The sequence below is a fragment of the Taurulus bubalis genome (assembly GCF_910589615.1).
Source record: "Taurulus bubalis genome assembly, chromosome: 10".
Taxonomy (NCBI): Eukaryota; Metazoa; Chordata; class Actinopteri; order Perciformes; family Cottidae; genus Taurulus; species Taurulus bubalis.
Genome location: NC_136598.1, coordinates 25,648,947 through 25,674,079, shown reverse-complemented (window position 1 = coordinate 25,674,079; position 25,133 = coordinate 25,648,947). Strand labels below are relative to the sequence as shown.

The 25,133-nt window shown below is 44.4% G+C and overlaps 1 protein-coding gene across 3 annotated transcripts in view; it reads left to right on the top strand.

Moving 5' to 3' along the window:
• Nucleotides 1-25,113, top strand: part of LOC306742767 (large neutral amino acids transporter small subunit 4-like) — a 26,761-nt gene extending 1,648 nt beyond the window's left edge. Inside the window, exons 2-13 of one of the 3 annotated variants that reach the window (XM_079225180.1) lie at nt 5,480-5,696; nt 5,795-5,850; nt 5,978-6,054; nt 14,480-14,572; nt 14,670-14,803; nt 15,942-16,156; nt 18,681-18,824; nt 19,448-19,571; nt 19,876-20,008; nt 20,991-21,064; nt 22,112-22,235; nt 22,326-25,113. In XM_079225180.1, coding sequence (XP_079081306.1) covers nt 5,480-5,696; nt 5,795-5,850; nt 5,978-6,054; nt 14,480-14,572; nt 14,670-14,803; nt 15,942-16,156; nt 18,681-18,824; nt 19,448-19,571; nt 19,876-20,008; nt 20,991-21,064; nt 22,112-22,235; nt 22,326-22,487 — 1,553 coding nt within the window. In that variant the 3' untranslated portion in view covers nt 22,488-25,113. Of the gene's footprint in view, nt 1-5,479; nt 5,697-5,794; nt 5,851-5,977; nt 6,055-14,479; nt 14,573-14,669; nt 14,804-15,941; nt 16,157-18,680; nt 18,837-19,447; nt 19,572-19,875; nt 20,009-20,990; nt 21,065-22,111; nt 22,236-22,325 lie in introns of all 3 variants that reach the window. The other 2 variants (XM_079225181.1, XM_079225182.1) reach the window with 2 other exon arrangements.
• Nucleotides 25,114-25,133: the final 20 nt, after the last annotated feature.

Below are 25,133 nucleotides of genomic sequence, written 5' to 3'. Positions count from 1 at the left end.
CTACTACGACTACTACTACCATTACTAATGCTACTACTACTACTACCACTACTACCACTACTGCTACTACTACTACCTCTATTACTACTACTACTACTACTACAACCACTACTACTACTACCTCTATTACTACTACTACTACTACTACTACCTCTATTACTACTACTACAACTACTACTACCACTACTACTACAACCACTACTACTACTACCACTACTACTACCACTACTACTACTACTACCTCTATTACTACTACTACAACTACTACTACCACTACTACTACCACTACTACTTTGACTACTACTACCATTACTACTACTACTACTACTACTACTGCTATGAATGGGGTGACTCTACATGAGTATCTCTGAGTATTCAAACCCTTTCAACAGGCTGATTGTGACACGTTTTGGTGGAATTATTATTATTATTATTATTATTATTATGCAGATTCAAGGACACACAACACGTGTATAAAAAGCCCTTTCCTTTCTCCAGGAAGTGCTCCGGTTTGAAAAAACAAACAGAAAAACCTTGTTACTGATCCATCCAGCGTCTCTGTGCCAGAAGGCAGAACGGCTTCAAACGCAGCACAACAAACGCAGAAGTTATCATCATCTGACTCCCTTTGATCAGAGCTGCACTCAGCCAGCTGCTGGTTTCACGTCTTCATGACACTGAATTGCTTCTTGTTTAGAAGATCAAACCGGGTCAGGAGCGTATTTGGGAACCACTAATGTTCAAAAAACTCAAAAACAACATGATCCCGGTCTGATGCGTAAAAGAGACCTTTCATCCATCGTTCTCTTCCTGGTTCTCCATCTTTCTGATCGTGTCTCGGTCTGTTTTCACCTATAAATCGGCCTTTTGGTGATTATTATCACACGGTCACATGACCCCGTCACTGTGGGGAAAACACCAACGCTTTTTTTCCCCTGCGTCCCTCAGTGGAAGCCGTGTTGTTTAATCCACCGGTAGCGGAAGCTGATGACCCATCCATGTTTTATTATAGCCGGTTCATCTGATTGGATTATATCTCTTCCACGCTGAGCTGCTGAATCAGCAGTTTTTGTCTGGTAGCAGGTCAAGAAGGTGCAACTGTGTGTGTGTGTGTGTGTGTTTTGACGTGACATTGTGCTCAGTGTAAACACGTGCAGCCTTGTCCTCCTCCTGCTGTGAATGGGAGCGTTTGCATTCTTTATGTGAAATGTTTGGCATCAAAGCAAACTCGGCAACCGAGTTGAGCCTTCACCGTGCAACTTTTGCTGCAGACGTGTTTTTAGAATTGCATCTGAAAACTAGAGACCACACCTGCAGCCTCATCGTTAAATGGGCTCATCGAAAGTGATTACAATTTGCACAAATTGCATAACATTGCAAAAATTTGCCAAAAAATGCAAAAAAATTTAAGAAATTTTGTGCAAAAAATACATTCTAAATTTCAGCTGAAGCATATTTGAGGCTTCAATTAAATGTTTGCATTGTTTCTGCAACAATGAATAAGTTAAATCTCGACATTTCTGCATATGTCAATGTTAGTCAGTTGTGCGATTGTTGACATTGTGGAAAAACTCTGCAAAAGAGTGTTGCACATGCCGTGCACATGCATGACGTCATGCACATGCCGTGCACATGCATGACGTCATGCACATGCCGTGCACATGCATGACGTCATGCAGAGATCAGATTAGCAGGTTCCTGTTTTTAACATCTTGAAACTAGAGACCACACCAGATTAGGCGCCAAAACATTTATTTAAAAGCTCATTCCATGCAAAATGAGATATTGTCATTGGATGCTTCTGTAAAGCATGAATACGCTGAATCTCGACGTTTCTGAACCATAAAAAAATAGTGTTATATGCAAATTTGTAGATACGCATATATTAACTTTCTTTTTTGTCATTTTCGGAACTGCGTTGAGGTTTAGGCAACGAAACTTCTTGAATAGATCTTATTTTAAATTAGAATACGTTTTTTGGGTTTCACACTGACCTCCACCTCCAAGTAGAATTTTGACAATTCAGTTTTTGTTGCATGGGAATGTCATTTTTAGGAGACCGGACTGTTTCAAAGTGAATTACTTTCTTATTAAATTATTGTGTTCATAAGGTCACTGCTTCTCGTTTCCGGAGGGAAACTCCTAAAAAAAAACGGGGCTGTAGATTCCATTGTCTTTCTTCTACGTACGTTTGCATTGCACGAGGAAGAGTTTCCGCAAAGAGGAACAAAATGCCGCTTCGATGCTGACGTCTCCTCCTTCTCCAGAGTTTCGTCATCTTTCACTTTCTTTTCTAATAAGCCTGGAATGTGGGAGAATGCAGGTCCTGCACAATGCATGCTGGGATTCTGTGAAGGTTAGTGAGCATCAGTTGCTCCGGCCTTCAGGTCCTAGATAAGAATATACAGATTGGTGCCAGATAAAAAGCATAAAAAGGCTGTTTTTCAACCACCGTTTTCAAACCTCCTTGGCTTTAAGTTATATAACTTATTTTTTAGCTCCTTAACGCGATTACTTTTGTTTTTGCTTTACGTCTCACTCAGAGTTTCTGTTCCCCCGCTGTGGCTTTTGTTTTTGAAGAACGTGTTCGTGAAACTCGTGCTCGCCCACGGTCGGTTGAAGTGTGTGTGTGTGTGTGTGTGTGTGTGTGTGTACAACAGAAAGGTGTACATTCCTCCGTCCTCGGCCTTCATCTCTCGCCTCCCTCTGGTCTCTCTTTGTGGATCGTGACAGCGTCCGTCAGCGCCTCCTTCACTGAGTTTTCTAAGAGATCAAATGTTCTCCCACATTAGAAAAACGTGTTTCTGTCCGATGTGGACAGAATGTCCTAATCTTATAACTCTGTGTGGATCCACCTGGATGTTTCGTACCGCTGTTACACAATAGCGGCTAATGTCCTAAACTTTAAGCTGACGACAGACAGGTTGAGTTGTGCATCTGCAGGTGAGTAAAGGCTTCAAGCTGTTGCTGCAGCCTGGTAATCATTAAACCAACTGGCTCTGTAGGAGGAGAGAGTTTGACATCAGTTGTATAAGAGGAAGCTTATAGCAGAGAACACACACACACACATACAAAAATAATATTTTTATGGCGTTGACATGAATGAGAAACGCCCTGTGAGCGCAGTCTGATCCCTCTGGAAGAAGTTTGACTTTCTTTTATCTTTTCATCTGGCGTCCTTGTGAAACCAAAGTCATTCCCGACTGCAAATTTAGCGCTAATTAGCAAGTGGCTACGTGCAAAACTAAGATGATGTACAACATATGCTGTATCGTAAGTATACAGTCAGAGAGGAGCTAGCCGCTAGCTGCTAGCCGCTAGCTGCTAGCGTGACGGTTGTGTTTGACTCCATGCCATCAGGTTGGACAGCGAAACCAAAACTCTCTACTGAAAACCGAGATAGTTATCGTACCGTAACCACGAGTACAGCCGCTAATCCCACTGATCATGTTGCCTCCACACGGCTCTCAACATGGCGTCGGCTAACAGCAGCAACAGTGCTGGCAGAGCTAACCGTGTTACTCCACTTTATCTTCACGCAGATTCTACTTTGCTGCTTTATTTATGCTCTGAATTTCAAATGTAGCACCTCTCGCATATGAAAGTGAATCCAGGTGGTTGTTTTCCCAGAGGGTGAATACGATGCATCACAGTCGAGCCGTGTGACCTTTTAACAAAAGCCCAACGGAGCATTACCGCTCCGCATCCTCTTGTTAAATGGAACGAGTCCCTTCTGCAGCTGCTTGTTTTGAAATGCATTAAAACAGCAGCGGTTACATCAGAAGTTTGTTAAGCCCCTTCGCCTTTCACCTACTTACATCCTCAAAAAGGCTCGGGCCAGATTCTCCGCGTGCAAACGGGATGCGTTGAACATGATTTAATAGCTTCCTGTTGTGACTCTGACTTCTCCCCCTCGGCCCAGACACCTGCATCAACAACTCTAGTCTCGCTGTAAGTCCACATTTCACTCAGATGTTCAGCAGAGACTAGACTGGCTGTTGTGTGTCAGGTTCTGAAGTGATGAGTCAGGGTTTTGAACCTTGAATCCCTCCTCCGGATATCAAACATGTTGCTGAGTCTGTCGTTGTCCTCGAGGCGCTTTGACCAAAAACAAGTCGAGGTGAGCGAGGAATTGTTTTCCTTCCTCTCTTGTCGGTTGATACCGGCGCAGTCTAATAGAGCAGATAGACGGAAATAGACTCGAACATGAACTCTGAGGACGTGTTTACCAGCGACTCAGCAGCGGTAGCCGGCCGAGTTGAAGCTGTGAGAGAGATTTCCCCTCCGGGTTCAGTTGGGACTATATCTGGATGTCTGTTTACTCCGTATTGTGTTGTTTACCCTCCGGCTGGTTTAGTTGACCTTTAATGAGTCTCCTGGATCATATCAGCTCTCAGAGATGGCGGGTATAGTTCAGCTCAGGCCTCAAAGAGCAACATTAGAAATAATCTTGCTCGAAGAGCAAAGAAAGCATTTCATTGAGACAATTAAAAAGCACTAAATTACAGTAAAAGGATACTAATACACGTTCAGACTGCTATGCTATTATATATGTCGTATGACTGGATTATGAATCTAATTCTTAGTTTGTGGTAAATATGCAGCGTTTCATTTTCCTCGGAAATCGTAATTAGGAGCAGGGATCGACTGCGTTCAACTTTGATCTCACACTTACTGGGGTTTGCTCCAGCCAGGTTGGCTAATATTAGCCAGGTTAGCTAATTTTAGCCATGTTGGCTAATATTAGCAGCGTCAGTTGATGACAACACTTTATATAATACGTAAACTCCCTAGCAACATGTTCACAGAGAGGCGTTGAGCAGCTACTGTGCGTACGAATGATTTAACGAGACACGAGTGAGACAGTAGTGCTAATACACTGCATAATACTACATCCCGTTAACTGTTGAGTCTCTGGGCAGCCATCTTGGATTTTGTGATTGGAATAAGAAATTCCGTTTCCACCTTCAGAATTAGACCAAATTTCTGGGTCAAGCTGCTGCTATATGAGAAGCTAAGGGACTTTATTATAAAGTGTTTAGGAGTAATTTATTAGGATTGTGCGATATATCGTGGCAATCAAACCGCGAAACGTCACAGGATCGTCAAAGTTGGTCGTCTTCTTCCTGGTGGGACCATGAGTTTATGTCATGAAGTTATGTCAGATATTTCACTCTAAACTGAACGCAGACAGACGGACATTAAGTGTAACTGCCGAATAAATGTAGTGGAATAAAAAGCACAACATTTGCCATGTATAGTGGAGCAGAAGTACATAAAATGGAAGCACCTTTGCACTGAATGAGAATAAATGTAAATGCTTTCCACCGCTGAATATGAAGCGTCATAAACCAGACAGGGTCTGTGCAGATAGCAGCATAAATTATGGCTCATTGTCGTTTGGATAATTGCCGCAGCTGTAAGATAATAAATCCAGCGTTTCCTCACTAAAAGTCGTTTACCTCTCCGCTCCGTCCAGAAAACAGCTCCATGCTGGACTTCTCCAACACGTCCACCTCCGCGCCGCACGATTCGGAGGAGTACCTGGAGATGAACGGCTGGCCGATCTGCAAGGACCAGGACGAGATGCTGAACCTGGCCTTCACCGTGGGCTCCTTCCTGCTGTCGGCCATCACCCTGCCGATGGGCATCGTCATGGACAAGTACGGCCCGCGGAAGCTACGACTTCTGGGCAGGTGAGAAAATCTAATCCCACTTGAGATGATGTAATAATATATTTACGGTTATTGCCTGTTTGGGTTTTTATTCATTGCCATCTCTTGGTGTCTCCCAGCGCCTGCTTTGCCTTCTCCTGCCTCCTCATCGCCTACGGCGCCAATGACCCCAACAGTACGTACTGTATCCCGTCGTCTCACACATTTACCGAACCACACATTTAATCAATCAGACGGGCTACTTGGTGCCAAGCAGCGTCGCCACCATTGTCCTTGTCACCGCTCTGCTCTTTCCTCCACAGATCTGTCCATCCTAATCTTCTTTGCTTTGGCGCTGAACGGGTTCGGAGGCATGTGCATGACCTTCACTTCTCTGACAGTGAGTACTGAAGCGCCACTAAGATTACAATACTCTCAGATTAAAGCTGCTTTTGCGATTGTTTTTTCCTTCACTGTCAAACATATTACCCCGAGGATTTAGTTTCTGTAAATCTTGAAGTAAATCTTTGGGCTGTCGACCAATGGCGCACCATCCTGACAGTCGAGGGAACGGAGAGCATGAGAGGCCATGTTTATCGTCCAATTTAAAAAACAACGACATTATGTTGCAAAATAGATATGAACATACATTCCCTTTTATTTGAGTTTGCCTGGTTAGCGAGTTAGCTTGCTTCCTATTTCATCGCTATGGGGCTCGTTATTGGATCGTAATTGGACGTTTGAAACGTCTCTTTTTGCTTTTTTGTTGCTTACAAATGGCACATTGCTTGAATAATGGTCAAACGCCATCGCTGTCCGTTGCCGTGAAAAGTGACCACACATATATATGTATATATATAAAGAAAGATGGAGAGGAGAAGATGGATGGATGGACGGAGGAGACAGATGGCTGAGCTGATGTTGGAATAAAGGGATGAGCGGTGATGTAGACGGGAGACGAGGGAGAGATGGATGGATAAGAAACGCCGGCGGTCGGGATGATCTCATCAGTCAGAATAGAAAGTGCTGCATCACAGAGAGAGAGAGAGATGGAGAGAGAGGGAGAGAGAGAGATGGAGTGAGAGGGAGAGAGAGAGAGAGAGAGATGGAGAGAGAGAGAGAGAGAGAGAGAGAGAGAGAGAGAGAGACTGCTTTAGTCATTTATTATTCACTGCTGCTCTGGCTGCGAGCCAAAAAAAGACCTCTCCTCATTACTATTTCATCCACACGTCTGTGTGTGTGTGTGTGTGTGTGTGTGTGTGTGTGTGTGTGTGTGTGTGTGCGTGTGTGTGTGTGTGTGTGTCTCTACGATTCGGTGTCAACAAATCCCGTCAGAGGGTGGATCGTCTAATGTACGAGTTTATATTGCAAAAGCCCGGAAGATATTTTTCTGCAACATTTGCCGCCTCGTCAGCACGAAACACGGAGAGCGGAGGACACAAACAGGAAGTGTGTGTGTGTGTCTCCACCCATAATTCTCTGTTTCATAAACACACACACAGACACACACACAGTAGTCGCGTCCCTTCCACCCGACCCCCCTGAGTCTTGAGTCTCAGCCGGGTTGTTTTTTTGTCTTCTCCAGTTTCAGCTGCTCTGCAAGGCTGGACTTGCACACACGAGTGGCAAAACCGTCTGTGTGTGTGTGTGTGTGTGTGTGTGTGTGTGTGTGTGTGTGTGTGTGTGTGTGTGTGTGTGTGTTGTTGTCGCTGTGGTGGTGAGCCTTGAACATACAGTAGGCTGAGTTACAGCCCTCTGCAGGTCTCAGCTAATCTTTAGTTTATACCGCTGACTCTGTGTGTGTGTGTGTGTGTGTGTGTGTGTGTGTGTCTCAAGGAAATTAATGAATGAATGAATTAGTGAATGTGACTCAAGATACAGTCTGATATCTTTCAAAAAGTTACTCATTTTTCTTGCGTCCCAATGTTTTGCTCCTTGCATGCTTTTCTTTTTTCAAAATAAGAGAAGATGTAACTTTATTAATCCTGAAGGAAAGTCCAGAGTTTCCATTAAAGATTATAACAGAAGAACAGAAAAAAAAACAGAATACAAATATAAACAATAGAATAACATTTATTAAGCGTAAAAAAAGTCGTACAAAAACAATGACACCTGTCTTCGTACTTCCTGGTTCGTGATCACATGGGTTTCACACAATTTGTTTTCGTGGGATTCACCAACATACTTCATGTTGTTGTAGCTGCTCTGTGTGTGTTTGAGTGAGAGAATAAGGAGGGATCGGCCGCTCTTCCTCTCCCTTCCTCTTCCTCTCCTTTTTCCTGGATCTCCAGGGGTCAAAGGGGTCGTCTCCGAGGAAAGCGGCTATTTTAAGAAAACCTGTAACCTTTTATTTCTCCGCGGGGTGAACCGGCATCTACGGGTCGATAAAGATTTCCTCGGGTCAGGGCGCCCCGCCCCGGCATCCCTTTCATCCTCCTCTTCCTCAAAGCGTGCTTCCTCTCTCGCCACCTCTAACGAGCACCGAGGACGCAGTTTGACTCCTTCCTCCTCTTTCCTCGCTCGTCTCCCCTCTTTACCTCGTGCTTGCCTGCACTTCCTCATTTTCTCCCGTGGATGCACACAGGAAAAAACAGGGAGTGAAGCTGAGGAAGAGGAGGAGGAAGAGGAGGAGGAGGAGGAGGTGTTTGATTCCCTCCTCGCTCTTCATTCCTCCCATTCTGTGGCTGCAAACAGCTTCATGTTACTGAGAATCGCTGCTCTTTCTTGCTAAACGTTCCCGAACAGACCGCCTCTTCACACACACACACACACACACACACATGTACATATATGCATCCACACACACCCACAGGCCGACATGAAGCCCCTCCTCTTGTTCTTCGTCTCGATCGAGGCACGTGTTGGACCCTCCTCTGCTTCCTGGGTTCGGTCTCCCGGTCTGGAGCTGTGATCTAATCTCCATCTGTAATGCGTTCTTTTTGTTGTGTCAAAGGAATGAGTGCAAAAAGGCTGTGAGATCATACTGCTGACTGGAGGAAGTACAGTGTGTTTTATTGTTGGAATGAAGGGAAGGGACATGTGGAGAGGAGGCCAAAGGTCAAGTAATGTAAGATCCAAGGAGCGGCCCGTGATGTATGGGCTTTGTGTGCAGTGGTCTGAATATCTGGATCGAGGTTTTCGAGGTTTTCTGTGCAGCTAGAACGACTGTGAACCTGTGAAACAGGGGGTTGCCGTTATAATATGTCAGCCTTAAAAGAGGAGGGAGGCAGAAGGAGACGGCAGCCCGACGGCGGTATGCAGCCTGGTGTTCGTCGGCTGGTGTTTGCTCACCTTACGGGTCACTTGGCTGCTCTTTATGATGGAAAGGAGTCCGACCTGGTAAAGGACCGGTCTGAGCTGGTTCTCGATGGTCCAGGCGGGCCGGCGGCTAAAGTTTCCACTTGCTGCAGCAACTTTCATTTCTCTGTTCTTTCCTCTGAAAAAGCCACGTCCAGTTTCCTCTTCCTCCCCAGCCCTCGTCTGTCTTCTAGGCTCAGCATGTTTTCCCACTCCAGAACCTCTTTGTCATCTCACCGTCTGCCTTTTCCCTTTCCATGTCCAACACTCAGCACCACGCTCTTACGCAACACCCGACGCACAAGTGGTTGCAGGAAGGCCAGACGTTTTTTTCAGCCTTGACTCAAAGTTAGATTCAATTTAATTCACAAAAGAAAGTACAACGTGAGATGTTTCGTGTTCTTAAATGATCCCGGGTACATTTTCATATTATATTTACATATTATTACATTCAAAACATGCGCCCAGTGAAGAGATAAGGGTTCAAAACAAGACACACATCGACCATTCTTGCATGAAGCAATGCTGAAAACATCAACAACAAGCATATATATATATATATATATATATATATATATATATATATATATAGTGGGTCACATGGTGTGCAGTGTACGCAGCAGTCATCCCCTTTGCTTGCACTGATAACATTCATTACAGTGGAGCAAGTTTCAACCTTTGCTAAAAACACGTTTTCTAGTATTAACAGGTGTCGACAGGTTTGCGAGGTCGTGTGAAATGCTAACATGCTCACACTTAGCAGGTTGGGTTGAAGTGGGTTCATTGGTTTTATGTACTGGCAAATCCACAGACATTTTAAAGCACTTTTCTGGCAGTGTACCGAGAGCTGTTTGGGCGTAAATGTCTCAAGATTAGCTCCAAAAAAAAGGAAAGACTTTCCTAATTCGTCTAAATCTTGACAGTTCAGTTCACGCTCGGCCTCCAAGCTGAGCCGTTATCCCAAACAAAATGTCATGCTAAGTCATGACAAACAAGTGGTTGCTTGTATTAGACACTGAGTTACCTGGATACTGTTCAAACAAAACCCTCACATGCATGGATCCACTCATTGGATCCATGCATGACCCCGATCCTTTCCCTCCAGGTGACCGCTCCGAAGCCGAAACAGACCTTTAGTGGCTGTCCAAACACCGAGCCCATCTGTGTGTGTGCCCTGCCTCCCTCTGCATGGATACACTGGGACTAGAGCTAACAAAAGAGCTATTCAGGGAAGAGGCAATAACAAAACATATGGTGGGTGTTACTGTTTAAAGACGGGCCGGCTCTCCGCCGCTCCCCTGGACACGAACATGCTGACTCTTATATTTACACTGTCACTGAGTTTAAAGCAGTTAGGAGACGAGGGAAGCCTGATGAGGTAGGAAAGGAAAGGTATTCCAGGAACAAACACTGGTGCCTCGGTGGCAGAGAAACACATGCGATACATTCCTATCGCTAGCTAGCCGGCTAACGGTGTCGCTTTAGGATCGGCCATGTGGATCAGTCCAGTTTGAAACGTCTGGTCGACGCTTGAATTGGAATCACTCTCGTGATCCCTTCACTTTTCATCTCGTGCCATCGTCAGAAATGACATTCGCATCAGCTTGAGCTGTACTTTGTGTGCGTGCTAGTTAGCTAATATTAGCACGCTAACGCGCTAAACTAAGATGGCTAGCATCGTCGTGTGATGAACTCGGAACTTACTGCACTGGGATTTGTCTTGGCCTACTGCTTTGTTGTTCTTGGTATTGTCTTGGTCTCGTTCTTTTTCTGCTTTGGAATTGTCTTCGTTTCATGCCTTGCTGTATTTGGAATAGTCTTGGTCTCGTTCTTTGTTGTACTTTTAATTGTCTTGGTCTCGTGCCTTGTTGTACTTTTCTACAAGTACAACTTGTAGCTCGGCTTGGGCTCCGCCATTGAGAACTGCTCACATTGTTCCTGGCTGCCACTTACGCATTTGGGTAATTACGTTGGCAATTGGCGGTTGAAGATTGTTCCATATTGCCCAACTCTATTGCTGATTTTGCCTCAACCCTTGCAACCAAGTTCCAAATCAGGTCCAACATTGAGTGTTTTCACATCTCACGGATCTGAGGAAGGTGGTAAAGTGTAACGCATGTGAGTTAGTTCCATGTGCCAGTAATCTAATTTGAACTTTGCTGCATTTGCTATTGATACCTTCATTCCAACTGGTCTGATAGCTACAATTCATTTAGCAGAGATTAAGGAAACGGAGCGGATTCACGGCCCCAGAGAGCATCCCAGCAGGTTTTCATAGCACCAACAGATCCTCTCCAGGGTCACATGTGTTGACGTGTCACAGCAGTAACAACGTGTCTGTTATCTTTTATCTGTGTACAGTTCCCTGTGCAGTCCGTTGCTTTGTTGTGTGTCTGTTAACGCCTGAAGCCTCAGCAGACCACTTGTCCTCCTCTGAAGGTTTAATGGCCTCAAACCACCAATCAACACGCTCAACCCACAAACCCTTTAATCCACTTCTTCTTCTTCTTTCGTGATTCTTGGACCAAACCGGTTTGTGGCATGTTTTTGGGAAGCGGCGGACTGTGACTCAGAATCCCAGAGAAACTGCCGGAGTGACGTAATCACAAGGCCTAGATGTTATTTTTGTTGTTGCACACACACATGCTTTGAGGTTGTCTTTGCTTGTCTGGCAGCTCACGTAATTTTGTTTCTCTTACTCAATCTGCGAAGTGCTTGCCGGAATTATCGCCAGAGGCAACAGTGTTGCTTCCAAATGAACCTGTTCCCAGAGTGATTAAACAAACCTGGGCGTATTAGTGGGACAGACACAATGGAGGGTTCAGGACCGACTCATCTGATTAGTATCGTTTCTGCACTGCGGAGCTGAACCTGGAGGCCAAGTATTAGTATTTAATTGGTTTCGGAACCAGTTGAAAGGTTAAAATGAATGTAACCAGTACACATTACAAAGGAAGACGGGCGAGCCTATTATTCTGGACAAAAGACACTGTAAAAAAAGCAAGAAGACGACGATTGTAACCGTCAAAACGCCAGAAACCAACCTCCACAATGCCGAGGAGGAAAATGTAATTATCTCATGTTCATGGACTACTTTATTGCCTTTTAAACAAGCCCTGTAAAAAGACTTCCTGTTATTGAAGCAAAGAAAAACAAATAGTTTTGGACATATTAATGATGCTTTTATCAGAGAACTGTTTGTGAAAAGCTCTGATCGCATCAAATACAAATACTCATGACCCTTCGCCGCGATTACGTCATTTTCCGGCGCTCTCACGCTGACTCCGCTTTACCACGGCATGCCAAAGCCTTTTTTCCCCCAATCTAAGCTTTCTTGCAAAAGACTGGACACGAACAGTGACTCACCGCCGGCTGGAGGATGAGGAAGCGAACTTGTTGACTCTGCATATTTAAAAAGTCCTCGGTGCGTCGTGACCACGTCAGGTCTGCTGAGCTCCTCCGACTGGGGCCGAAGGTCGGCCATCTTGAAGTCGGTCAGTCCTACGAGGAAAACGGGAGCGTAGTGTTGGATGCCGCAGAAAATTTTTTTGCAGCCCACCTTTGGTCCAATTAATCCGGGAGGAGTGGCGTCCATGTTTTGGGGTCGAGAGGGTTCAGGCAACTTCCTAACAAGCTGCGCCCCCCCGCGGTGAGCACAGCGGCCGGATGGACGGGCGGACAATGGGGGCGGGGCCTAAGGGGATATTTCACGACCCGTGATAATGTCACGCACGGTTCTGGCTCCGCGCCCGGCTCTTTCCCCCAGTGACCCACTTCAATCCCCAGGGTTCATACGGTCATGGAAAAGTGAAAAAAATAAAATCCCAAAAGTTTTGTAAAAGTCATATAAATGTGTTATATTCATGTGTTCATGTCGTTCATTTACGCTGAGTTTGAAATAATGAATATGCTTTTAAAAGAAAGACTCAAAATATAAGCATAAGGTTTACTGTATGCTTTGTATTCTCATTGTTAGTTTAAATACTACATTTACTCACTTTTTACTGTTTACACCCAGATTTCACAACATGTTTGCTCATGGAAATTTGGTTTAAAGTCATGGAAATCCTGGAGTTTGATTTCCTCGAATGCACGTTAAAAAAAGCTTTTAATGGAGATATTAAATATCTTCGCCACGTGTTGCTTATACACTCTTTTTTCATTTTTTTGTGCGTGTTGCTTTTCTTGAAGGAGGCTGTTGATGCTTTGAAACGTGTCCAGAACAGCGTGTGCTCTGGTCTCAGGTTGAGTGTCATTACGCAATCCTCTCTGTCTCTGCACCACTTCAAAAACAGTCTGAGAGCTGCAGACGGTACTGGGTGTACTTTGAGGTGACGAGCCAAAAGTCAACACAGCGTAGAGCGGTCTTGCCCCGGATTTGCTCCAGTTTATTTTAGCACTGAGTGATCTTCTGGGTTATAGGGGACTGTAGGAAAAGGAAATATTTCAACAAAGGTTATTGTGCGCGTGTCCCACACAGGAGGCGACCGCCAGTGCTGACGAGTGAATAATGCTCACCAGGGGGCGACTCCTCTGGTTGTATAGAAGTCTATGCTTCATGTGTTAAAGCTGCATTCTCTCTCCTGACCACCAGGGGGTAACTCCTCTGGTTGTATAGAAGTCTATGCTTCATGTGTTAAAGCTGCATTCTCTCTCCTGACCACCAGGGGGTGACTCCTCTGGTTGTATAGAAGTCTATGCTTCATGTGATAAAGCTGCATTCTCTCTCCTGACCACCAGGGGGCGACTCCTCTGGTTGTATAGAAGTCTATGCTTCATGTGTTAAAGCTGTATTCTCTCTCCTGACCACTAGGGGTTAACACTCTGGTTGTATAGAAGTCTATGCTTCATGTGATAAAGCTGCATTCTATCTCCTGACCACCAGGGGGCGACTCCTCTGGTTGTATAGAAGTCTATGCTTCATGTGTTAAAGCTGTATTCTCTCTCCTGACCACTAGGGGTTAACACTCTGTTGTATAGAAGTCTATGCTTCATGTGTTAAAGCTGCATTCTCTCTCTTGACCACCAGGGGGTGACTCCTCTGGTTGTATAGAAGTCTATATAAATGACTCTACTCTCTTGATTTATTCCCTCAGTAAACATTGTAAACATGAGTTTATGTCTCAATCTCTAGTTTCAAGTCTTCTTCAATACAGCATGATGTTCATTTAGTAAATTATGGTCATTTAGAGTCAAACAGACCATAAAGCAGGGGACGCTTTAGGGGCGGGGCTACAAGGTGATTGACAGGTCGACACCAGATACATATACGGCGTCTCTACGTCACAAAAAAAACAAGATGGGGACGCCCACAATGCCAAACTCAAGGCTTCAAAACCGCAATCCACAAACCCAATAGTTGAGGTATTGACAACTAGGTCTTCTTCTCATAGTCTGTGGATAAAGATCAAGATTGTACATTAAGTCCTGACAAGTCTGCTCATTCACAACAATGTGGAAAGTATAGATTCCATCACTTCCATCACGCGTGTCGTGTTTTCATTGAGTAACCGGTTGTCTCTCCACAGCTCCCCAACATGTTCGGGGACCTCCGGTCGACCTTCATCGCTCTGATGATCGGATCCTACGCCTCCTCCGCTGTCACCTTCCCCGGCATTAAGGTATCATTTTGGATTCGCGCTCCCAAGAAAAAAATGGCGTCATTTTGAGCTACAGGAATATGAGACGTTGATTCTTCGAGTGTGGTGTTCCCGCTAGGTGATCTACGACCTGGGAGCCACCTTCATCATCATCCTGCTGGTGTGGGCCGGCTGCGCCTGCCTCGTCTTCTTCAACTGCTTCGTCAACTGGCCTCTGGAGCCCTTCCCCGGCCCGGAGGACATGGATTACACGTGAGACGACTACACACACACACACACAAACACAAACACACACACAGAACGACGTTAGCGCTTCTGTAGCCTCCAGCTACCGCTGTAAAGCAGCCATTAAATGCTTCCAGCCGACCTCGGGTTAAACCTGCTCTCGAGGGATTCCCTCTGAGACCCAGACTGCATTCTCCTCAGAGATCGCCGGCATCACTCACGTGCACACGCATGCACACACGTGCACACACATACACACAGTGGATCCCAGCGTAATGCAGCGGTGGCCTACAGACAGGAAGGACTCTAACCCCGGATCATCAGCCGGCTTTATCTCAATCACCTGGATCCTTTGTTTCCTTTTCGTCTTTCTCAGCTTTCCCTCTTTTCATTTGAGCTTTTTTTTTCACGTTCGGTATTTTGTGCAGGCGATCATGTTTCACGGGGCTAGACGTGAAGCCTTTTCAGCTTTTGTTTTAATGAATTGCCCCCGACACTCAAACTTTCTTGTCCGCAATGGAAAATGTATTAATGACTAAATAAAATCCACAGAGATTTGGACAATTGGAGAAAAACAACCAAAACGTAAATGACTCAAAAATGTTCCTTTGTTTATAGTCCTCTATAGTGGTTATTATCAGAATAACACACAATTCAAATGATAAGGAAATCAACAATTGTATTTTCAATTAAATATATGGTGTTAGGAAGTTGAACAAGTCATAATTCACTATATTTATTTTACATTGCTGTGAAAACGACTTTTTCTTTTCACTAAAAACTGAATTTTACAAGATATTATTTGAACACATCATAAAAACATTCGCCCACTACAATTTTTTAAAACTATTTTGAGAATGAAGGCACCATAACTAATTATTTGAGCAGTACGATGGGAATTGATGACTTTATATTTCATTATATACGCTTAGCGTTAGCTGTTAGCTTTAGCTAAACGCTATAATGTAACATTTTAGGAGATCGGCGCCTTAAAGCTTATTTTTTTCTGACTATCGGCCCTAATAATTATCACATGTATTCCTCATTTTGTAATTTGTGTATTTTTTTTAATTTCAAAAACATGTTTGGGCACGATCGGACAACCGCGAGGAGGAAGTGTTCATGTATATTTATTTATATTCTCCTTTTCACAACATTCCTTCAGGGTCAAGATCAAGTTCAGCTGGCTGGGCTTCGACCACAAGATCACGGGGAAGCAGTTCTACCGGCAGGTGACCACGGTGGGGCGCCGCCTCAGCGTGGGCAACTCCATGAAGCACCATCAGCAGCAGCCGCACACGGACCTGGCCTCGCAGGAGGCCAACAAGCTGTGCCTCTCCACCGTGGACCTGGAGGTGAAGTGCAAGGCCAAGGAAGAGAGTAAGTCTGGGACCACATCGAGCTCGTAGTGTCGTTAATGAGGGTATTTGTTCTGATGACAGATGATACTACATTTAGCAAATGTATTATTTATTTGTTACACATACACAAAATCTCCCGTTCCTTTAGCTCCGTCCCTTTAGCTTAGTCCCTTTAGCTCCGTCCCTTTAGCTCCGTCCCTTTAGCTCCCTTCTCTTTAGCTCCGTCCCCTTAACTCTGTCCCTTTAGCTCCCGTCCCTTTAGCTCCGTCCCTTTAGCTCCGTCCCTTTAGATATGTCCCTTTAGCTCCGTCTCTTTAGCTTAGTCCCTTTAGCTCCGTCCCTTTAGCTCCGTTCCTTTAGCTCCCGTTTCTTTAGCTCCCGTCCCTTTAGCTCCGTCTCTTTAGCTCCCGTCCCTTTAGCTCCGTCCCTTTAGCTCCGTCACTTTAGCTCCGTTCCTTTAGCTCCCGTTCCTTTAGCTCCCGTCCCTTTAGCTCCCGTCCTTTAGCTCCGTTCCATTAGCTCCCGTCCCTTTAGCTCCCGTCCCTTTAGCTCCGTGCCTTTAGCTGTCATTCATTTAGCTCTGTCCCTTTAGCTCCATCCCTTTAGCTTTGCCCCTTTAGCTTTGCCCCTTTAGCTATGTCCCTTTAGCTCTGTCCCTTTAGCACCTGTCCCTTTAGCTCTGTGCCTTTAGCTCCCGTCCCTTTAGCTCCGTCCCTTTAGCTCCCATCCCTTTAGCTCTGTCCCTTTAGTTATGTCACTTTAGCTCCCTTCCTTTAGCTCCCGTTCCTTTAGCTCCCGTCCCTTTAGCTCCCGTCCCTTTAGCTCCGTTCCTTTAGCTCCCGTCCCTTTAGCTCCGTTCCTTTAGCTCCCGTCCCTTTAGCTCCCGTCCTTTAGCTCCGTTCCATTAGCTCCCGTTCTCTTAGCTCCCGTCCCTTTAGCTCCCGTCCCTTTAGCTCCGTTCCTTTAGCTCCGTTCCTTTAGCTCCCGTCCCTTTAGCTCCGTTCCTTTAGTTCCCGTCCCTTTAGCTCCGTCCCTTTAGCTCCATCCCTTTAGCTCCGTCCCTTTAGCTCCGTCCCCTTAACTCTGTCCCTTTAGCTCCGTCCCTTTAGCTCCGTCCCTTTAGCTCCGTCCCTTTAGATATGTCCCTTTAGCTCACGTCCCTTTAGATATGTCCCTTTAGCTCCGTCCCTTTAGATATGTCCCTTTAGCTCCGTCCCTTTAGCTCACATCCCTTTAGCCCCGTCCCTTTAGCTCCATCCCTTTAGATATGTCCCTTTAGCTCACGTCCCTTTAGCTCACGTACCTTTAGATATGTCCCTTTAGCTCACGTCCCTTTAGCTCACGTCCCTTTAGCTCCGTCCCTTTAGCTCCGTCCCTTTAGCTCCGTCCCTTTGCTCCGCCTGCATCCACGCTTAGTTAACCTTCATTACCCCGACACCTCCAGGCCTCCGCAGGCCCTCCTTGCTCTTTGACTCCGGGGTCAGGGACTCTCAGTGGGGGGTCGGGGGTCTCGGTCTCTTTGGTTACAAACGCACCGTGTGATTGGTTCGGATCCCCCAGTTCCTAGAAGAAGCCCAGCAGGTGTTTGGCGCGCTGGCACGAAGCCCCAGAGGAGCATTGTTGTGGTTTGTAAGGTCAAGCATCAGCTGGTTGAAGTGTGTGTGCGCGCGCGCAAGTGTGTGCGTGTGTGTGTGTGTGTGTGTGTGTGCAGTCAGACACGCACATGGTTGGTTTCACAGCAGCTGGACATGTCCCGTCTGCCAGGAGCTTTAAAGAGGCCCGTATCCCTGTTCCTCTCTCATTCCTCTCTAATTTACGACGCCATATTTAAGCCGTTTTATGGAAACAGAAAAATGTATTATGAAGCGGAGGAGGAAAAAACTTTAAGTACATGTTTATGAGCCTTTTTCTGGGTTGTTTTAGTGGGTTTTTTAGCGTCAGATATGTTGTAATATAAGACTTATGCTGAAAGTTTATGTTCACAAAATCACAACTAAAGAACATAAATTTTAAATGTTTTTTTCTTGCAAATCTCAGAGAATATCAACGTTTTCTACTTGTATAATTCACGTCTTTAATCTAGGTGACTAATCTTACAAATCTTGCGGCGCCATCAGCACTAAAAGGAGGAAATACAGTAATAATGACGAGTCAGCAAATATGACAACAGCATATTTTTGATGAAGACTTTTGAATGTTTTGCCCTAAAACAAGAAGACAAATTCTAATGACTCCTTTATTTCCTTTCCTTTACTCTCGTCTCCTCTCCTCTCTCCTCTCTCTTCTCCTCTCGTCTCCTCGTCTCGTCTCCTCTCCTCCTCTCCTCTCTCCTCTCTTCTCTCCCCTCTCTGCTCTCTCCTCTCTGCTCTCTCCTCTCTGCTCTCTCCTCTCCCCTCTCTCCTCGTCTCCTCTCCTCTCTCCTCTCTCTTCTCCCCTCTCTCCTCTCTTCTCTCTGCTCTCTCCTCTCTCCTCTCTGCTCTCTCCTCTCCTCTCCTCTCCTCCCCTCTCTCCTCTCTCCTCGTCTCCTCTCCTCGTCTCCTCAGCTCAGTCCTTCATGAAGAGCGTCCTCAGCCCGATCTTCCTCCTGAGCCTCATCACCATGTGTGTGACTCAGCTGCGCCTCATCTTCTACATGGGAGCCATGAACACCATCCTGGAGTCTCTGACGGAGGGAGACCTCAGCACAGGTGTGTGTGTGTGTGTGTGTGTGTGTGTGTGTGTGTGTGTGTGTGTGTGTGCGTGTATGGATTGAACTGGAGGTGAACACACACAGGTGCTGCTCTGTGACGTCTAACCACAGACTTTAACTGTTTCAAAGACTTCTGTTTGTCTCTAACGATCCTCCCTCCGCTGCTTTCCGCTCAGCTAAACCGCCTTGTTGCTTGTTCTCTCTCTCTCTCTCTCTCTCCCTCTCTCTCTCTCTCTCTCTCTCTCTCTCTCTCTGCTCTGTCTCTCTCTCCTTGCTCTGTCTCTTTTCCTGCCATGCCGGCGGCTTCTTGCTGCCGTTGCAGTGGAGAAGATGCAAGTGGGTAAGAGACCTCAAGGCTTTTAACTTACACACACACACACACACACACACACACACACACACACACACACACACACACACACACACACACACACACACACACACACACTTCAGATCCCCCTCAATCGCCTGTCCACTCTGTGTTTGCTTGCTTCTTTCATCCTGTGAAAACATCACATAAATATCCAATATAGCGTGAAATACACACAAAATAATAACAGTTATGTTGTGTGTGTGTGTGTGTGTGTGTGTGTGTGTGTGTGTGTGTGTGTGTGTGTGTAGTAAGCGTCTACACCTCCATCTTCGGCATGCTGCAGCTGCTGTGTCTGGTCACCTCCCCCGTGATCGGCTACGTGATGGACTGGAAGCTCAAAGACTGTGAGGACGACGGAGAAAAGAGCAAGAGGTGAACACACACACACACACACACACACACACACACACACACACACACACACACACAGACACACACACACACACACACACACACACACACACAGACACACACACACACAGACACACACAGACACACACTCACTCACTCACTCACTCACTCACACACACAGACACATACACACACAGACACATACACACTCACTCACTCACACACACACACAGACACACACACACTCACACACACACACACTCACTCACTCACTCACTCACACACACACACACACACACACTCACTAAACATGGTTCTGTCTCAGGGAGCCCGGTCAGCCTCGCCGGCCCGATAAACACATCCAGAAGATCGTGAACGCCACCAGAGCCTTCGTCTTCACCAACCTGCTGCTGGTCGGCTTCGGGGGCAGCTGCCTGGTCCAGAACCTTCCACTGCAGGTACAGAGAGAGAGAGAGAGAGAGAGAGAGAGAGAGAGAGAGAGAGAGAGAGAGAGAGAGAGAGAGAGAGACAGAAGAGCCCTCTATGCTATTATAAGAACATTCTATAATATCCAAATTCCAATCAAAATCTGGCGTAACATGTTTTAAAATGTGATCCAGCCCATTGCGCTGTAAGGTAGTGAAGGTCCACTCAGTCAACACCCACAGAGTTCTGCAGAATCATCCTCAAAGTTCAAAGGAAAACACCAACAGATGCATGGAGGGCAGAACAATCATTCATCATTTAATTGTGCAAAAGAAACACAACTGTTTATGTATTTCCTGTAATGTTGCTATCTTAATGCTTTGGCAATATTGTCTGTTAAAATTCATGCCAATAAAGCTATTTGAATTGAATTGAGAGAGAGGGAGGGGAAGAGAGGGAGAGCGAGAGAGGGAGAGAGAGAGAGAGATGGACACAATGTTCCAGCAGAGAGGCTCACATGGCGTTGCAGCTCCAGGTGTCACTCAGTCCTTTAGTGACACCTGCTGGACAACAGAGTCATTGCATGTTATTGAATTGAATTCTTATTGAAGTCTCATGAAGACAATCATGTATCTGAATTATCAGTTTAGATAAATTCCGGTTTCAAAATTTTCCTTTCCTTTTGTTGAAATTTAGATTATCTCTTTGCATCACAATCAGAAAATAGTGTCAACAGCCTTACAAAGCACAATTTCCTCCATGTTTTTATTAATAAATGTCGTATAAATGAGGACAGGAATGTGTGAACAAATCCCTCTGCATAAACCCACAGAATGTATGAAGGAATGAAAGAGTAAAGTTATATACATGAGGTTATGAATGCTGTGTGATATAAACACAAAATAGACCAAAATCTGATATGTACCAGTGCATGAACATATACATTTGTCTCCTTTAGTGTGTCGCCTTAATGGGACATTAATCTTTTTCCTTCCCTTGTCTCCTCCTCTTCAGATTCTGTCCTTCATCCTGCACACCATCGTCAGAGGCTTCATCCACTCTGCAGTCGGAGGCCTGTACGCTGCTGTGTGAGTGCTGATAACACCATATCTATATATAATAATATGGATAATAATAATACATTCTGGCCCATCCCATGGGAGATTACAAGACACTGCGGTATTATTTGTCACACATCTTCCAGTCTTGCAAATACATAGAAACTAAAACTATTAAATGTCGACAGATTATCTCGGTAAAGAGATTTTTTTTTGTTCTTTTGTCCCAAGTTTTCTCCAAATATCAATATAATAATTGTTATACTCATTTGTGTTTAAATGTTCAAGTAAATAGCCATCTCAATTTTTGTGCATCGTCCATATTTACAAAATCAATATTTATTTGTATCTTACTAAATAAATATAATTATAATATTATATTATATTTATATATATATATATATATATTCACACACACTTGTTTTGTATGATACTAAAATAATATATACAAAAATAAAATAAAATAAATACAAACATATATATTTTATAAAAAATAATTTGTATATGTGTATACATGTATATATATAAATATCCACATAGACTTTTTGAGTAAGATAACAAATATATATATATATCATAATCATATATATAAATATATATATAATGTATATATTATTTTAAATGAAATATTATTTTATTTTATATATTTACATATAAATATATAAATATATATATATATATATATAAATATTATTTTATTTAAAATTTAAATATAATAATAAGCTATATATACATATCAACATATATATTATTTTAAATAAAATATTATTTTATTTTATATATATATATGGACATCTTCATTGATAGTCACAATTTGCATTATATTAGCTAAATTTTCTTTACATCTGGACAGCAATACATAAATCAAATTCTCCGATTAAAAATGTATAAATAAATCCACTGTGGCTGTCGCAGGACTGTAATCAGAGACTGGTGGCTTGTCCCTCGCAGGTACCCGTCCTCTCAGTTCTATGGGTCAGTTATAACTCATGTCTCGTGGTTTGTCCCTCGCAGGTACCCGTCCTCTCAGTTCTATGGGTCAGTTATAACTCATGCCTCGTGGTTTGTCCCTCGCAGGTACCCGTCCTCTCAGTTCGGCAGCCTGACCGGCATGCAGTCGCTCATCAGCGCGCTGTTCGCTCTGCTGCAGCAGCCGCTGTTCATGGCCATGGTGGGCCCGCTGGAGGGAGACCCGCTCTGGGTGAGGCCCCTGTGGATTATATATATATATATATATATAAAAAATGTTTTCAGGTGTGTGGACCCGGTCTGACCCTCGTGTTGCGTTCAGGTGAACGTGGGCCTGCTGGTGCTGAGCATGCTGGGATTCTGCCTGCCGCTCTACCTGCTGTGCCACAGCCGCCAGCTGCAGCGCCTCCGGGACGAGCAAGACGAGGACCCCAAGATCTACGTCAAGAGCCTCGAGGACCCCAAGACCGAGGCCTTCGTCTAGACCCGGACGGGCGAGAGAGAGAGAGAGAGAGAGAGAGAGAGAGAGAGATTCACTCACACCATTTTACAGCCAGTCTTTATTTGTTCGTTATGACTACACACCACTGTGACACCCGGTCTCACCCTCTCTGATGCTACACACTGTGACACACACACACACTCACACACAAACACACCGGCGCTGAGAGCTCCCACCCCCTCGAAGGCATCGCTGGACTGAGGAGCAAGAACGTGGGAGAAGGAAGCAATGGCTGACTTTTTATTTTATTTTTTATATATATACATATATATTTATATGTATATATATTCATATATATATATATATATGACTCCTCAACACGTCTTTTATTTCTCTGTGACGACGGACTTCTACCGGTTTATAAACAACCCAAAATAAAGCGTAGAAGAAGAAGAAGACGCCAGCCAATGAAGCAGAGGAGACGGCGTCTCTTAACTGACTGTGGTAACCGTGATGACCTCTGTGTCTTAGTTTTTTCCTCTTTTTTTTTTGGGAGGGGACAAACAGACGCACACTCAGCGTATAGTCGCTACTCCCTGTCGCGCTCGAGGGCGTACGCATCCATGGGCGGCGGCTCGGACTCGAACACGCGGCTCGCCGGTCAGGAAAACTCTGCATGTATGTGTGAGAGGAAACACTGCATGATGCCGGAGACTCTTCTGGTTCCTGTAATACCACAAAGACACAAACACAGACACACACACTTGTGCGTTTTGTTTTGCTCATGAATTCCTTTTGTGTGTTTCTTTTGTTCTTTGATTTTCTCAGATGTATTTACTTGCAATATGATTCTCAGATGTGCTGTTAAATCGTTGCTCCCTGAAGAGAAGAAAGACGGACACACACACACACACGCACACACACACACACACACACACACAGACACACACACACACACGTATGAAGTTTGGAGTCTCGATTTCGTCGTAGCAATAAGTGCTTCTGTGAGGTGCTGAAAACACAATCGCATGCTTTTTTCAACTAGATTCGTAGTATTTCTAAATCTAAAACAGAAAGAAAAAAAGGTGCTATTTGACTTGAAGGCGGCAACAAATTGCCGATCATATGTTTCTCTTGGCAACGCGGTGACCTCCAGAGATGTTCACGATCCCGGGACACAAAAAAAATCGAATACAGGGAGATGTTGGTGTTGTTTTGGACATTCATGGTAACTCACAGAGGCACTTCCAAAGACAGCCATGACCCTCAGAGTGCCTCTATGTGGACAGAAGACGGAGGAGCGAACCCCAGACCTCTTTTTCTCACCCCCCATCCATCCATCCATCCCTCCATCCATCCTTTCATCCGTCCGCACATATAAATGTTCGCCTGAGAGACAAGACGCCACCGAAATGGAATGAACGGCACACGATGCACTTTAGACCTCCAGAAGAAGAAGAAGAAGAATGAGTAAATAAATAAATAAAAGGACCTCAGTCACGCGTCGTACGGCTGCCAGCGAGTGAAAGAATGTAAACTGTAGATTTTTTAAGTCAGAACTCAGTTGAGATGCTGTTATTTTTTTATACTCACAGATTTTAAGAGAATAAACCCCCAGATTTCATGTTTATTATATCGCCTTTTAACGTGCACGGACAGCGCGGACGGCGTCTTGTCTCTCAGTCATAATACACATTATAGTAAGATTGGCAGTAATTATTCAAATGTGTTTAAATGACGTGAAGTGGAAAAACAAAACTTTTTATTGCGCAGAAAACTGAATTCACATTTGTACATTTCTATGGAATGCATTTTTCACTTCTTTTTTTTTTCTGCATTTCTCTATCTAAACGTTGACGTTGTCATATCGCGTCGGGGTCACCAATTTAAACCCGGACGTCCTCTTGTGGATTTTTATTAAACTTTATTTGTATGATGCACGAACACACAGACACTGATTGTTTTTGTACTATTATTCCTCGAAAAAAGTGGCGGGAAAATCTCAAATGTACTCAAATGCACCAGTTTTGTAGTTGAGAAATTACAACAATGTGACTTTGTGCATAGAAATGTACAAAAGTTAATTTAAATTGCACATTTATCTTAATCACAACTGTGTAAGTTTTAGTTTTCCACTTCTCAGATAACTTGCCTTTCTTAGCTTCACAGACTAACTTTACTCCAGTGCTATGAATTGTGGGTACTGCTGGACTCTGGATTCCTTCAGTCGTCCTGAACTCAGTAAAAAAAAAAAACTTCATTCCCTCAAACCTGATCAGCACTTTTTCTTCACTGACGTACCTTAAACGCCTCACCCCAGGAACCCTGCAGTAGTTTGGCTTATTGATGGATGTATTGATTAATCACGTGTTTTGGGGCGATGATATGAAATGGTGATTTCTTTCCCTTCCCTTCGCATGTACCTTTTGTATTTTTATTTTCTATACCTACCATGCTCCAGTTTATTTGATCTTTTTTCTCCTCCCTCCCCATCGGACGTTCACGAGAATGTGTATTTTCATGATCTTATATTGTATATTTGGTTTCCTCCTTGTGTCTTGTACCACAGTATATTCATTGTCATGGACATTTCAAGTCATGTTGAAAGAAGAAAAAAAAATGAAAAAAAGATCAATATATGAAGCAAAAATAAACACAATCATTTGTATAGACGTGTGTTATTTATTC